General features: G+C 41.8%; 1 protein-coding gene across 4 annotated transcripts in view; it reads left to right on the top strand.

Annotated features, from left to right (window-relative positions):
- Positions 1 to 73: 73 nt before the first annotated feature.
- Positions 74 to 15,506, top strand: part of PRORP (protein only RNase P catalytic subunit) — a 53,292-nt gene continuing 37,859 nt past the window's right edge. For 2 of the 4 annotated variants that reach the window (XM_082318605.1, XM_082318602.1), the window contains exons 1-4: positions 460 to 782; positions 886 to 2,277; positions 3,655 to 3,702; positions 9,644 to 9,776. In XM_082318605.1, coding sequence (XP_082174731.1) covers positions 1,277 to 2,277; positions 3,655 to 3,702; positions 9,644 to 9,776 — 1,182 coding nt within the window. In that variant the 5' untranslated portion in view covers positions 460 to 782; positions 886 to 1,276. Of the gene's footprint in view, positions 314 to 459; positions 783 to 885; positions 2,278 to 3,654; positions 3,703 to 9,643; positions 9,777 to 15,506 lie in introns of those variants that run through there. The other 2 variants (XM_082318603.1, XM_082318604.1) reach the window with 2 other exon arrangements.

Genomic DNA, 15,506 nt, shown 5'->3' with positions numbered 1-15,506 from the left:
CGCCGCGCTCCGGCCGGCCTGCCCCGCGCGCATGCGCGGTGCCCGGCCCGGCGCCCCTGACCCTCGGAGCGCCGTGCCCGCAACTGATATGGCGGAGCAACCCCATCCGCCCTAACGGCGCGCGCGGGACCACGTGCCGACCAGCCCCGTGAGACGCGATTGGCTCCAAGTCCAGGCGCGGGGCCGGCGGCGCTTCCGGGCTGGCGGGAGGCGGGCGCCCTGGCCGCCCTGTGCTCGCCTCTGCTCTGAGCGGCTCCCTGCCCGCGCCCCGCAGCGCCGCCGCGCCCCGAGCGAGGTGGGCCCGTCCCGAGGGGTAAGGGCGCAGCCCGCGCCGGGACCGCGCTTCGTTACGCGCTGGAGGGGGAAGAGGGGGGGGTAATAGAGAGAGACGTTGCCAGTAGGCAGCGCGCTGCTGAGGGCCGGGCCGCTGTGCACGCTGGGAGTTGTAGTGTACCGCGCGCCGCCGGGCCGGGCACGCAGGGCGCCGGGTGAGGGACCTGAGGCCCGGCGGGGCCTCCTCAGGAGCCGCACCAGGCGCCTGCCGGTGATCCTCACCATATTTACGTTTACAACCTAACACTTACGTGGGATTTCACTGTAATTACTGCCAATGGAGTTGCTCTGCCTCTTTGGCAGCGGCGTTACCAAGGATTTACGTTTGTGGAAACCGGTTAAACGGAAGTTTGTCACAGGTTGAAAGGTGTGAGGGAACCAACTTCGGAATCCCGTGCTGGGACTGCCTGAGGGGTCAGGACTGGGATTCCTGACCTGAAATTGTCGAGGTACCTTGAACTTTGTGTTTGCTAGCACACACATGGAAATGTGACAGGAAAGCACAGAGCAGGTCATGATGCTGCAGTGTTATTTTTTAATTTTTATTTTTAGGAGACCTTCTGACTCAACTTGGATAAAGGCAGGAAGAAAAAAAACCTGTGCTTTTTGCCTAGCTGCATCAGAGTTGCCTGTCTGCATACAACATACTCAGTACTCATCTTTACAGTTACCAACAGAAATGACAAGCTGCAAACCTGCAAAGCATCTTCTGTAGAAAGAAAGACACCTTCATTTGGGATGAATGTTCTCACAGTCTAACAGATTGATTTTTGTGAAAAAAAGATTTTACCATTTTTTGTTTTCATAAGAGGCAGAACGGACTCCTAGAACAAGCATTTTGAAACTGAAGCTTATACAACTTGACAGCCCATGCAAACTGCATTTTCCATTTTATAACTTTGTTAGATATAGTGAGCTAACAGTGAGATAATTTCTTCTTGTGATGGCACTCTTTTCTCAAATTAGTCAACAGGGTTTTCAGGCTTTGCTATGGAAATGTCGAACGTTCTGGCCTGTTTCAGGATGCCAACAACTGTTTGCTGTCTCTTTCAACATCTCCAATAGGGAACAGGTTAGCTATTTCAATTTTATGACATCTTCCAGCACTGCGTTACCAGTGGATCCCAAAGGAACTGATGTCTTTCCTACCAAGAAAAGGTCTGAAATTGATTATGAAGAAGAAAAAGGATGGGATGAGGAGACTAAAGAAATATCTGAAGGGAAACTCAGCTTTTCTTCCTCCGTTGAAGCTCCGAAGAAACGGTTAATGAGTCAAGTTCTGTCAAGGCATAAGTTTACCAACGTACGGCCTCCAGAAAAACCTTTGCAGGCTGAGGAATGGAACAGGCTGAGGCAAAGCTTTCAATCACCTGGAATATTTGAAGAAGTGATGTTTAACAGTATGGTCAGGTGCAACAGCCCCATTGATGTCGCTAAGTCCTTGCTGACCCATGTGGCAAAGAGTAATGGTGACATCGCATATAATTTGTTGGTCAAATATCTGGCATTGTGTGTCCAGCAGGGGCAGACTTCAGAAATTCGTGATGTGTATGACATAATGAAAATCAGATTTAAGGTTTTAGAAAGTGGCGCTTACAGCCTTCTCATCAGGGGGCTGAGTAATTCAGATCAATGGAGAATGGCCTTGACTCTTTTGGAAGAAGTAAAAAAGATTATGGTTCCCTCACGGACAAACTATGAATCCTGTATCAAAGCAGCCAGCCGTCACCAAGAAATGAACCTTGCATTTGAACTTTACCATGAAATGCTGGCTAAGGATTTGGTCCCAACCTTGGATGTCCTACAGGCCTTTTTTGACTTCAGCAGGGGTATGAAAGGCGCTGAGTTACAAAAAGAGCTGTTTGGTATCCTCTTATATTTGAGAGAGAACCAAATATACCCTCACAAAACATTTATGCGGAGTATAAAGCTATGGTTTGAAAGGTAAATAATGTTTTAATAGCAGACCCCAGTTCATGAGAATGGGATTCAGTTATTCCACAGATCAACTCTAATAAGATTCCTCAACATCTCATTTTGGTTGTTGCTTCTACATGAGAGACATGTTGTCATGAAAAGATGTGTTTTATTTTTGCTCCCAAATTAGTGTAAAAGTGTAACATTCTTACTGATTTCACCTCTTCTTGAAAGATTTTACCTGTTAAATATTATTACTTGGTACAGAAAGCAGGAAATTGTGATGGGTCATGGCTGTCCAAAATACCAGACTTCATCTCTTTCTGGGTTTGGTACATAGGGAATATGTCTGTTCCGGTTGCTAAGTGCTGAACTTATACATGCTGGTGTTTGAAAATAAATAAGCAGTTTATGTGGAGTTCCCAAAAAGAAATAGAATCTGATAATTTCTAGCACTGTTGGTCTTGCAAAAACAATGAGGATTGGGAGGTAACTTTTGCTGATAAAGGAAACCAGTGCTGGAGTAAGCACAGAAGTGAGCTCTGCGAGAGTAACTGAATAAGTGTTAGTTTTAAAAAATGTTTTTTCTGAAGAGCAGACCAGCACTGACTTCTAGTATTGAGTAAAGCCAGATCCAATAGAGAGATCTGAGTGTGCAACAAAGAATCACAGTATTTTCTGTTGCCTGTTGTCTTTGTAAGAAAGCTAAAGAACCGCTATGTATCAGCATGAGAAATGGGAAAGGAGGGCAGAAGCAGGACGGTTATTCCGAAGCCCACAGCATGTGTGATTGTGCAGCCTCTGATAATAAACACCGTGGCAAAGGCAGAGGTGTCTGCAGCTGCATGTTGTCGTGGGTATTGCCGTTCTGTAACCTGTTCTGTTTTGGATGTTGTGGCAAAAAGGAATATTTACACCAGCATGATGGTGGCTGTGGTAGTGGTGGTGATGATGATAATGATGTGGAGTCAAAAAGTCTCAATGCAGCATTTTGGTATGAGCATATCTTCCTTAATCCCTCAGGATGATATCTGCATAGAAATCTTGATTCCTGCTTTCCCATCTGGTTTCTGAGGTGCTTTATGAATATGTAGGGCAGCAACTTAAAAATTGTCAGTGCAGCCTGGTTATTTGTATGGTTCTTAATATTTGGAGACAACATAAACTGGGGAGGCTGATGGTGGTAATTCTCTGAATGTTGTTAAATGCTGGTTCTTTATGCAATATTTTCAGGCATTGCTAAATTATATATGAATCTTTGTATGATTTCTTTGCAGGGTAGATGATTGATGGGTCTTTTATTTCTAAATGTTGACCAAAATAGAATTACTCTCTATCTGTAATTCAGGTGTTGTTAAATAAGGATCTAATGTTTTTATTTATCTTTCTGTGTGTACATATTAGTATACCAGGAGGGAACTGGAGAGGACACCTGACCAACATTAAAGACAGGTAAACACAACATTTTATTTAAAAGTGAGGTATTGTCTTTGATTATTCTATCTTGTACTCTTCTTTCATAAATATAAAAAATAGCTTTCCTTATATAAGAAAGTATTTTAATCCTTGAGAATATGAACCTTTGTTGTGTACATATGATTTTCCAAACTCCAGTTTCCAACTCATTCTTGTGCATTAAACAAGACCCAACATGCGCAGTTGGAAAGAAGTTATACTGAGCAGAGCCAAGACAGAAGAAAGCAGAGAAAAATAAGAGGTGCCATTTTACTGGGTGGCTTATTTGTTTACTGTTTAGGAATTAAAGACTTACTTACTTTTTTGGTTGGCTTTATAATACCATTGTTTAACAGGATATTTAACAGAGCAGCTGTGGTGTGTAAATGGATGTCTTCTTGAAAACTGATACTATTCACACGCTGCAGTTCATTTGTACAGATGGAAGGGTTCTCCCTTCCCACCTGATGTTCAGTGAGGACAAAATGATTCTTATGTTAGGTTTTCACAGGGGTAACTTGGATACATGTTTCTATCACAGCACAGTTTTCTTAATGTCTGGAAATTCCTATTTTAAATGTTATTCTATTTGAAACCGAATTCTGTGGTTTTGTAGCAATTTGGCAACTATAAATGTATTAATTATAAGAATGCCTCCAATGGATTATGGGGTTTCTTGGTGGTTTACAAAAATCCACTGTGTTGCATACTGTGAAGTGAAAGTACATGTAGAGTCTGCTGCCTTTGAAGCCCATGAAAAAACAGCATAACTCACTGTCCTAAGAGTACGGGTTGTTCACTGTAAGATGGTTTATCATTATGTATGAGAGCGTGTGTGTCTGTTACTATACTGTATTATGATAATTCTCCAAATTCTAGAGAACCTTTCTCAGCCCTCAGAGTTTTAAAATTCTAAAGTTCATTGTCTTAGTTAAGAGGTAGCTTGTTATCTTACTGTCTGTAAACTCTGATACAGACTTTGAGAGCTAAACTAACTTAGATTACCTTACATTTTATCATGGATTCAAGAATCTGTGAAAAAAGTGGTGACAAGGTGCTATATTGTAGTTATTTTGTGATAACTGTATGAACACTTTTCATTTTGAAATAAACAAGTTTGAGGTAGCCTACTTGGATAAGTATTTGAATAAAATTAAAATGGTTTCAAGAAAAGAAAAAGAATATAAGAGTTTTGTTGTGTTTAAATTAAATGGCTGCTGACAGAAAAGATGCTTAGGATTTAAGAAAGCGAAAAAAAAAATGTTTGTTGGGTTTTGTGGAGTTTTTTTTGGTCCTAATCATAAAGGACAAAGCCCTTAAGGTATCTCTGAAACTCATGTGGTGATTGTTACTAGACTCATCTCTGCAGTCAGTATAACTGATGTCTTAAAACATGAGGCTTGAGTTAAAAAGTCCTGAAGAACTATTTTTTCCTAAACTGAGTTTGACAGTTTAATAGGCTTATTCATAGGTTATTCTGATTTTGTATAAATACTAGCAGTTATATCTAAGATGCTCATATCCAGGATATTTTCTTCTTCCTGTAGCACTGAGCTCCTCGTTTCTTTGAACTGTGATAGTCAGAAGCTTGAAACCCCAGCAAACCAACCTTGAAGTTTGCTGACCATTTTTCTTTAAGAGTTACAAAAGCCTTGGATTTCCAAGGTCAGCTATAGAAAGCTGCAGCTCAAGTTTTTTGAGCCTGCGTTCAAACTACTATAGCATGTCTGCCTTCATGCTTGATATGTAGGTGCCATCATGACACTCCAAATCTGTCTCAAAAAAGTAGTCCCTCAAAAGAGTAGTTAAATGGTCAATTAGCTGTAAGGACAGCTATATACCCTACAGAGGTAAAAGCCTTCTGTGTGGGAATTTCTTGGCATGAAATCCTAAAATGATCAAGGAGAAGTTACAAAAATTGCAAGGTAATTTTAAAGGTACGGTTGCGAAAAAGCAGCAGTGAGACTATGGGTCCAGTCTTGCAAGATGCTGAGTGTTTCGTGTGCCTGTTTTGCCTCTGCTCCCTTTGGGAATGCACATTGAGAATTCACAAGAAGCAACTGGCTTCAGGAGCTTTGGTTGTTGACGGGTGATTGGGGTGTGTTGATTTGTTGGGGTATGGGGAGTTGTTTTTTCCAAGTAATCTGAAAGTGGTAGTTGCAGAAGGATCCAAGTTAACTATGGGACAGGTCCTTAAACTTGAGGCTTAGTGATTTTGAAATAGTCTCATAACAGTTCGTTAGGCCTTTCTTCTCTGTTGCGAAACTCTGAAGTTCCTTAATGCAGTTAGATGTATTTAATGGTAACTTTACAGCTATATGAGCAACCAGTCTCATTACTTATATTAATATGTAGGCTAAGCCTGCAGTGGCCGCAGTGGGTTGAGCAACTGGAGGGTATTGTTTGTATGCAGCAGTGAATGTCCATTGTTGGGATTCCACGCATAACTTTTTTTGATGCAGTAAATGTACTGTCAGCATTACAATTAATGCAGTCTTGGCTTATGGTATGTGCATTAATGTATATTAGACGTGAGTTGTTGGGAGAACTTAACATTTCTGATTACCGTGGTTTTAAAAAATTACAATGACTTAGCTTTGGCATCTCTAGGATATCTCTGTGGAGACAGACAGGGGAGAATAACTCGTTCCATATTAACACTTAAAGCTCAAATCCTACAATTCAGTTCTGAGATTGCGCTTGTGAAAATAAGATATTTGGATGAATTTAGAGAAGAATGGTTACTCCTTCAGTTCAAACTATGCCCAGCTGGGTGAATATAGGCTTCTGAACAGAGCATGATAGAAAAGAAAAATGTGAAACATCAACAACATATCCTACATATAAGAGAAGCTTAAGTGGGAGCAAGCAGCATTGTTCGTCAGCCAGGAAGAACCAAAGACCCATTCAGACTAAGCGTCATTTTATTGCCTGCTGGAGAAGCTACTAGAATCTGCTTATTTTCTTGGTACTGTGGCTGGAGTGTCCAGTCTGGTGATGAAGATGCAGGCTGGATCTCATATTTAATGTTCTTGGCAGAAGTGCTTGAGAACAGATATGACTGACTGTGAATTTCCTTAGTGTATCTTAATGTCCTATCTGACAGTTTCTTTTTCCTTTTTTGTGTAGTTATTAAAGAGTTAAGCTTGGAAAAATGTCTAGGTTTAACCCACAATCAGAGACGAAAGTCAAGAAGTGTACCCATGAAGTTTATGTATATTTGTAGCTCATTTGTTTGTATTTAGAAAGTGTATCTGCAAAACTTTCAGAGAAGTTTTTTAGGGGAAAAAAAAAGGTTGATGTAGTTCACAATCCAAGCATAGAGATGCAGGTTGTTTTGTCTTCATCCTCCACTGTTACCCTGCCTTACATGCTGTTTTTGTGGTGTTTGACCTGGGTATGGAGTTCTGCATTGGGTTGATCATGTGTTTAGTTTATAGGCACTAAGGGGAGAGACATCTGAATCTGAATTCTCTCAGTGCCAGGAGGCACACAAGGCGCGAACATCGTTCTTCCACTTTGATCGGTCTGCGGCTGCGTGCTCTGGAGTCCAAGGGCCACAGCACAGTCTTCTGTTGTTTTTTCCTCAGGACATGACCGATCCAGTTCCATCTCCTCCTCCTCACTTCATTACTGATTTTCTCCATCTCCGCCATTTCGTTTTTTTTGAAAGTTGATGCTCGTCGTTTCTGCAACTTTTTATTTTTTTCCCGGGAGGAGGTAGTTGGCCTCCTGCCCAACCCCCATGACTTGGAGGGCCAGTGGTTTTTCTGTCAGGGTGGCCTTCCCTTAGGCTGCGTTGGTTCGCGGCACCTTCTTCAATTTTATCCGGTGCACCCTCCAGAGAGGGATCCCCTATCCACCACCCAGGGGACGCGCCTTCTAGCCGTGCAGCCCCAGCCGAAGGAAGGGGAGAGACAACTAGGACAGAAAAGAATGAACAAATGGGACATGGAAGCGATGACAGTTCCAGTTTGATTTCCTTCAGACCATGTGTTAGGGCAGAGGTCATTACTGTGAGACATGAAACAACAGAAAAGGCTAGATATTAAAAAAGATGTTTGTTCTTTCTCTCAAGATATGGTTCTGGGGGATCATACAAAAATCCAGAGGTGGCCATGGAAGTTAGGCCTGTCTTGTTTTGCATCTTGGAATTATGTGTGTGCTGTGCTAGCAGGCTGTAGGAACAAAAACCCGACTCATAGCAGTTCACCTGATTGTCTTGGTTGTGGTTTGATCTTGATGGCCTTTCCCAGTGCTGGGGAATACTTGCAGGACTAGGTTGGTTAGAAAAATAGTTGAGCCTCTTGGCTGGCATGGATCTGTGTGTTCTCTGTAGCGTTGCCTCACTCGTGCTGTTCTGGAAAATTTTTCAGGATCTGCTATGATATGCCAGCGCTCTTGAGGAAACTAAAGAGTTTGAGGTCTGTTTTTTCACATCACCTATTGTTCTATTCTGTAATCTTTTCTTTTATGAAGGATTTTCAGTCTCTTTGGTCTTTCAGTATTAAAAACATGCATGAACAGATCAGTGGAGAGTTCTTGTCTGTCAGAGACAAAACAACATATGATTTGGGATTTGCAGAACCACAGTTGTTACCACAGCTGCTGGCCCTGCAACAGGGAAACTGAGAGTACTGAGAAGTGGACGATGTGAACGACAAAGGAAACTGTCCCGGCGCTGCGTGCAATCATACAGGCCCTGACGCAGCCGTGCATGATGGAGTGGTGTTTCTGGCTCTGGGAAATGAACGCTAAATCATGGCACTGGTTGACTGTAGCTGCAGAGCTTTTTCATCTGCAGCAGTCCACATTCCTAGATCCATGCGATGATATTTAGCCTGCGCTACAGAGCAGGAATGAAAGTTTCTTAGCAATAAAGAAACAAGTAGTGATTAGTCGCCAGGAAATATCAATGTAAAGCTGCTTTAGTTTGGGTGCAGTCAGCCTGATATTAGAAAATCTCTGGTGGAATTTGGCATTGTACAGACACGCAGTGCCAGCGTGACTTAGTATTGCTGAGTGCTTTCAAAGCAAAGAATATATTTCTGTTTTAGTCACATTCTGCTCTCGGTCTGTTCACTTTGACAACCTTAGAGAGATCTGAACAAACAGTCTTAGCCTAGAAATAAGGGGAAGGCTGATATCAAAAAACAAGTGGCACAAAGAAGTCAATCTTGCTCATTATTTGCTTTTAAAACCGTATAGCAGATTTATGTTACCTTTTCTTTTTTTTTTTTTCCCTTTTGCACAAGGGTATTCCTACACCTGTGACAGGTTTGGTTATTGCAAACCTTGATAAACCAGGCATGGATAGCTTAGCTTTTTTGTAGGAGCAGTCAGTGGCACAACAGTGGAGCATTTCACTGGTGCATTTTCTTGTTGTAACGCTTTGGAATGGATTTATAGCTAGACCAAGGCTTTGTGGCCTGCCTGCTTGCTTCAGCTAGTGCGCCTACAGCTACTTCGTATGTTCTGGCCAGGCCTGCGCAACTGCATCACCTTCCTACATTGAGATCTGGGCTGTATGTATCCATGGTGACTTTCCTGTGTAGTAGGGAAACTTCCAAATGTTAGACATGTGGAAATTTGTGGTAATGCTGGGAATTGAACTCTGATCTCTCAAGACCTAAATAAATGCTGTTGAATATTTAAATACTCTTTTTTTCCATCTCTCATGCAGAGTTTTAGTCCTAAATCCTCAACTGTCTCTAGAGTTAAATCTTTGATCCTGATCACACAAAATATTTCTAGTGACTTTAGTAGGTTTTGGATGAATCTCAGAAAGAGTACAACTAATTTTCTGATGATTGTACTGTGTTGGAGTTCTTGTAAAGAATTGTGCTCATACACAGACACTCAATAAGTTAGTAAAATTTAAAGTATTTCTTATTTAAAGCCTTTATCCTTTTATTTTCTCGTTTCACTATTATTACAGCGGACAGTGTCCAGTTTGCAACCATCAGTTGGAAGACAGTGACCTCACTGAAGAGGAGTACAGTAATCTCAGCGAAAGAATAATAAGGGACGTGATACATGGAACTGACACTTTTAGAAAGACAAGCCCACAGGTAGGTCTTGCACGCTATCAGGTTCATTGGCTAGGAGGGTGATACACAATTAATGTTCAAGTACTTTGAAAACACCACAAATCTTTTTTTCTTTGCTTTAAACATTAATAGGCCATTAGATACTGAAGTATCCTATATATCTTTTTCAGTTCTGTTTATAAAATGGGTCTAAATCTCTTTCATGTTGTCTTTGTTCTTATATTTTCAGTCAGCTGTTAATGGATACTGAAATAATTAAAATGTAATTTTTTTTTTACATTAAAAAATGTAAAAGGTATGGAAATCTTTTTTAATCCTTCAAGAGCTAAGTTTTAAATATGGATAAACCCAGTAACTAGAAAAAATAAGACAACTAGTATTTTGAGCTTACAAAAAAGTAGAAGTCCTAGTGTTTCTTAAGTTCAGTATCATATCTGAAGCTTACATTTACATGCTGAATATTTGATTTTTCGGTTGTGTGGCTGTTTGCCAGAAACAATAAAAAAACAATTACCATTTTGTTCAGTCAACTTTCACAACCCACCAACTACCCTTCAATTTTAAAGATATGCTCTCGTATTTATAATTACAGTATACATCAGGAGTATCAAGCTTTTCAAAAGTCACTGTAAACATATGAAAGGGCATAATTCCCAGACACTATAATAAATTGCAGTTCTATTTTTTTACTCATTTTGTGTGGAGATCAGTGGTTCAGCAATAGCAATACGGAATGAAGCTGAGCTCCGCTAGATGGAGCCCACACCACATCCTAGGGTGGTTTTGCGTTACCTTTATAAGTATTGATGTCATTTGGCTGCAGCTGGCACCTCAGTTCTGCACTGGTTCTGAAAATATGGAAGAGGACACCAGGTTTTAATTCTTCAGGCTTTCTGCAGACACAGACATTGTGCATGTGTAACAGTTATAGAAACTTGAAACAGCGTTGGGGTGCTTGTAGTACATGCAGCCTGTTCAGACATCTGCTTTCTGCACAGATTTTCTCCTCAATTCAGGACTTTTAGCTGATCTGGTTGTACAAGGGAGTAAAATTATGTAGCAATAATTTTAAGTATTTAATGGGTACTGGTGTTCTATAATATCATAAGATAAACAGAAGGACCTGTTGCACACTGCACAACTAACTCTGTCTGTTCTCTAAAAGCCTTTGTGAAAATTATGGTTGAGGTTGGTTTATTAAAGAAAGCAACAACAATAAAACTTTTAATTTCTTAACCAGTTAACTGTCTAGTCTGTGAAGTTTCATTTCTGTTCCCTGTGGTGACTGCTGGCTTGAAGATTTCAAATTTGTCAAGTACACTGGGCTAGATTAGCGGTACCAGTTGAAGGCGCGGAGATTTAGGAAGGGAGTTCTGGGTAACAGGACATTCACGCCCCAGCTGAGCAGTAGTGGAAGTGACGTTCCCCCTGCTTGAGAACCTGATTGATCAAATGAATGCAATCTAATGAAACAAAGACTCAATATACTATTTTAAGTTTTGATGTCAGTAGATTTTGTTAGTCTGTGTGATAGCTGAAATTCCATCATTTACCACTCTGAGGCCACCCACTTGCTAGTTCCAAGCTGACCTTGTTCCAGTTCCCTATTGGTAGGCAGTCACCAGGAGGCTGAATGAAGATGAACTCGGTGTGTTTACTGTCGGCCGTCCAGCTTAAAGTCTGCTCCCTCAGTGAATTTTGAGCATGGATGTGGGGGTAGAGGCAGAACAGTGTCGTGATGTGTCAGAGGTTTCCAGAAGTAAATTTGGGACTTTTTAGTTGCCTTTGTTCAGTGAAAGCAGACGTGTGGTGATGAAAATATGCTGCCCATTTTAGGTGTGCCAGACTGTGTGGCTTCTCCTGCAGCCAGGGTTTTCCAGAGGGGAAACTAGGTGAAGAGGCTGAAAATAGGATGTAAGCAAGTGTATCTGAGAGGGGGGTTTCCATTTTCCAGTCAGTCACTTTTCTGTAGTAGCCGCAATTCAAATAGAAAACATTTTAGCTTTCTATTCCTTCTTTTCTCCTAATTAGTTTTCTTTAGTGCATCTGTGTTTCTTACAATGAAATGATTATTCAGGGAAACAGTTTGAGTTGCTTTGGGCTCTAAACATTTTTTTTTTTCCAACAATGTTTTAAATTGAATATGTAATGCATTTGGAATCTTTTTTTTTTTTCACTGAGAAATAGTGTTTTGTCTTATTTTTGCAGCAGCAGCATTGCTTTATTTGATTTTATTTCTCTCACTTAAGAATAAATGTGATCAGAGTAGAAAATTAGGAGCAAAGATTTGGTGTGTTGAGGATCCCCCAAAAGCAGTCTGTTGTGCTGTGATTAAAAAAAAAATAAATTTGTAATTAGTTTTAGGAAAGAAATTAAAACAACTTAGTGTTCAGTACCATTCTCATGTACAAACCTATTTACAAATATGTTGAAAAAATGACTTGTATGAACTATAAAACTGATATCTGTGATAAGGAAATAACCGGTTACACATTAAAGATAGACATCGATTCAGATCTTTATGCACAACTACTGAAAGGTGTATTAGGATGTCATTTGATGTTCTAATATAGCGAGCTGCAACCTTGCAGGCTGCCGTAGAAAGAAAACAATTGTAACAAGACTGTCACCTTTTGTACCAATGTCTATATGATGTTTTCCGTCAGATACCTATTTACTCCAGCTGCATTTAATTGGGAGCTATGTCATTGAGCCTGAGATGATATAACTGGTATACTGAGAGGCAGAATCAGCTTTTGCTGTGATGACTTTCATGTTGCAGCTGCTCCCACGTGTTTCTCTCAAATATGCAAATGCAGTAATTTAATTCCTTTCATGGCTACATCATACCCCTGATCAGCCTGAAAGGACTGCTGTGCAGGGGAAAGGAAGCACATGGGAGATATGTATGTGCTGTCAAGACGGCAGGAAGAGATGGGTTTGTGGGCATGTAAAGTACCTACGCTAGATCTGAGCTAAGTGTGTAAAGGGGTTTTACGTGCTCTTCTAGAATATAAGAGACTGGAGGGGGAAGAGGAAGTGACCCCATTCATCTCAGTGTTATTTTTGCAACTGAATGAGGTTGTGCTGTTTCCAAGGAGACTTGAAAATAAAGCTCTATCTCTTAGTTTTAGATTGATGCCTTTTCTTTTCTGTAATGCTTTGGTCCTCCTTCCACATGTGCATGTTTCCCAATTCCATGATTTGCCCGAAAGCCCTGTGTGGTATGTCAGTCCTGTTCTGAATAGAGTAGTTTATTACTTCCAAAAAACCTATGTATGTACTCCAAACTCTAAGAAAACTGTGTCTGACACAGTCTGCCCTAACCCCATCTGGCAGAGCCTTCACTCCCAACTTCCAGTGTGATCTTCTCATTCTTCTACCTGCTTTGTTGACTCTCAACTTGTGGTCAAAATCAGCTAAATTGCCTGCACTTGAGCTGTTTCCAAGGTGAGCTACCCTTGCCTGCCCTGAGATGCCTGGGTGATTATGGCTGTCCGTCTTGGACCTGGATGTCATGGCTTCTTTGCCTGAGCTTGGGGAGAAAGAGAAGGCTAGTTAATTCAGTCCTGTGTCTCCTGAGGAGGTCAGGGGCTGAAGAGAAGAAAACCCCTTCCCAGCAAACAGCTGATGCTGTGTGCACAGTGTGTGCCACAGCCTAGGCTATGTGTGCCATTTACCTTCTCCACCTCTATTCTCATATATGTTACCTCCTCCCTGTCACTGCCAGGGAGCAAAGAACTTTCTGAGGGGAGGAAACATGGAAGGAGGGAGAAGGCTGGGTAGAATTTCTCCCATGGGTGCATGTGCCCCCTTCCCTCCCAGATATGGACCACGTTGCAGCAAAGGGATCAGATTCCCAGTTAAGTGTTTGTGCTTTACAGTAGGAGTGCAAAAATTTGGCATGTTGCTGAATGCTGCAAAGCCCTTTGCACTGGGATGGAAACTGTTTTGGACAGGAACAGTTCCTGTGGTTTCTTCTTAGATGGGAAAGTCCTCTTGTCAGTTCTGTGGCAGGGTGGGTCACTTTCCCAGGGTTCAGTTTAAAATGACAGCACTTGGATTCAGAGCTAGCTTCTGCAAGAACCGTGCTGACAGGATGAAAATCCTGCTGGTGCCAGCATGAGTTGAAAGCTTTCTGTTACTTCTGGAGAGGGATATAGGGATGGTAATCTGTAGTTAGGGTTAGGATTAGGGCTAAGCCTAGGCTTCAAGATGGCAGAGATTTCTGAGCTCTTTTTTTTCTTCCTTCTTGTTTTCTTCCCCCCCCCCCCCCCCCCCTCCTTCCTTCCTTCTCCTCTAGGAGGCCCAAGTGTAGGATGAATGCTGAGGTTGGCTTAGATGAGCAAGTTACGACTAATTTTTGGATGAGTATGAGTTACTGGCTGGTAGGTAGGCTGGGGTTTCAGGATGGCAAGGATGGAAGAACCTGTTATTGCTGAATCTAGAAAGTCCTGAAAGAGTGGTGTTTGGGGATTAGTGTTTTGGACAGCAGGTGCTGGAGAACTTCAGTTATTGTTGGAGTCTTAGAAGTTCTTTAGGATTGAGTGAGAACTAATGCCAGTGGAGATGAAGGCCTTATTGGTAGACTTTTGGGTATGTGTTGGTGTTGGGCTACGGATAAGATGAGGGTAAGAGTTGATGTTCGGGAGTTGAAGTACTTGAAGCACTTGCGTAATATGGCTGTGGTTAGGCCAGAGCATTAAATTAGAGGTGGCATCAGTAAGGACAAATGTGTTATCTAGTCTGCAACAAGACTGATAAAAAACTCGCTTATAGCTGTTGATTATGGGAGGGCCAGTGCTTAACAGTTTAATTCTACAGGTTTTGCAGAATAGCAGATTGATGACTAAGTCCGTTGTTGCCTTGTGGCTAATTTTTAGTTATGGGAAGGATATGGTCATTAGCTTGTAGATGAGGATAAGGTTAGCATTGCAATTAGAATTAAATACACTGATATCAAGCTTGAAGACTCCTGGATCATGAAGATGTGAGGTCATAGGTCTAGGGGAACCTAGAAAGATGAGACAACATTTGCAGATAGGGTTGAACAGCTTTTCCCGCTGCCCCGATCTCTGCTAAATATGGGCCACTGGACTCAGTCAGGATAGGGTTAGTATTCAGTAGGGCAGAATCCTGCATTGCCTTAAGAGCCAAGTTTGCTGCTAGATCTTGTAACATCCACAAGGATAGAGGAGAGCTTGTCTGAGTGGGGCTCAAGATTAGCTGTGGGTTTGTTTCAGTTGCAGTGTTTTGGCTAGAACTGGAGTTAGTTTGTGGGTTAGAGAGGACACTGCCCCTCAGAGCTTGATCCACTGCTCCGTCCTGTAGGTCTAGTAAGCACAGAATAAAGGCAGGTAATGGTTTATGGCAGGTGTTGAGACAATTGCAGTAGTTGAGTACTCAGAGTCTGAGAGCACTGCAGCCCAAGCTGCAGCCTTTATCCTGCTTACTTTCTGTCCTCCTGCCTCCATTTAATTCAGGGTGGATATTACAACCTTTTTGTGATATGATCTGCTAGAGGGGAGGCAACTTCTGGGAGGAAGGAAAAGGAGGGGAAGAGGGGAGACGGAATGGGAAATGGGTGGTGAGAGACAAAGGCAGTTGGAATTCTTCTAAGGTTTCTCTTGCATCTTCCCTTACCCCAGAGGCTCCCGATAATGGAAGCAAACAGAAGCACAGAGGCTTTTGGCAGGAGGATAAAAGACTTAGCTGCTTCCTTAGCAGCAAGAAATAGATCTAGATTAAAAC

The sequence above is a fragment of the Platalea leucorodia genome, assembly GCF_965183815.1.
Source record: "Platalea leucorodia genome assembly, chromosome: 7".
NCBI lineage: Eukaryota > Metazoa > Chordata > Aves > Pelecaniformes > Threskiornithidae > Platalea > Platalea leucorodia.
Note: the sequence above shows the minus strand (reverse complement) of the source record. Positions and strands in the feature narration are given on the sequence as shown.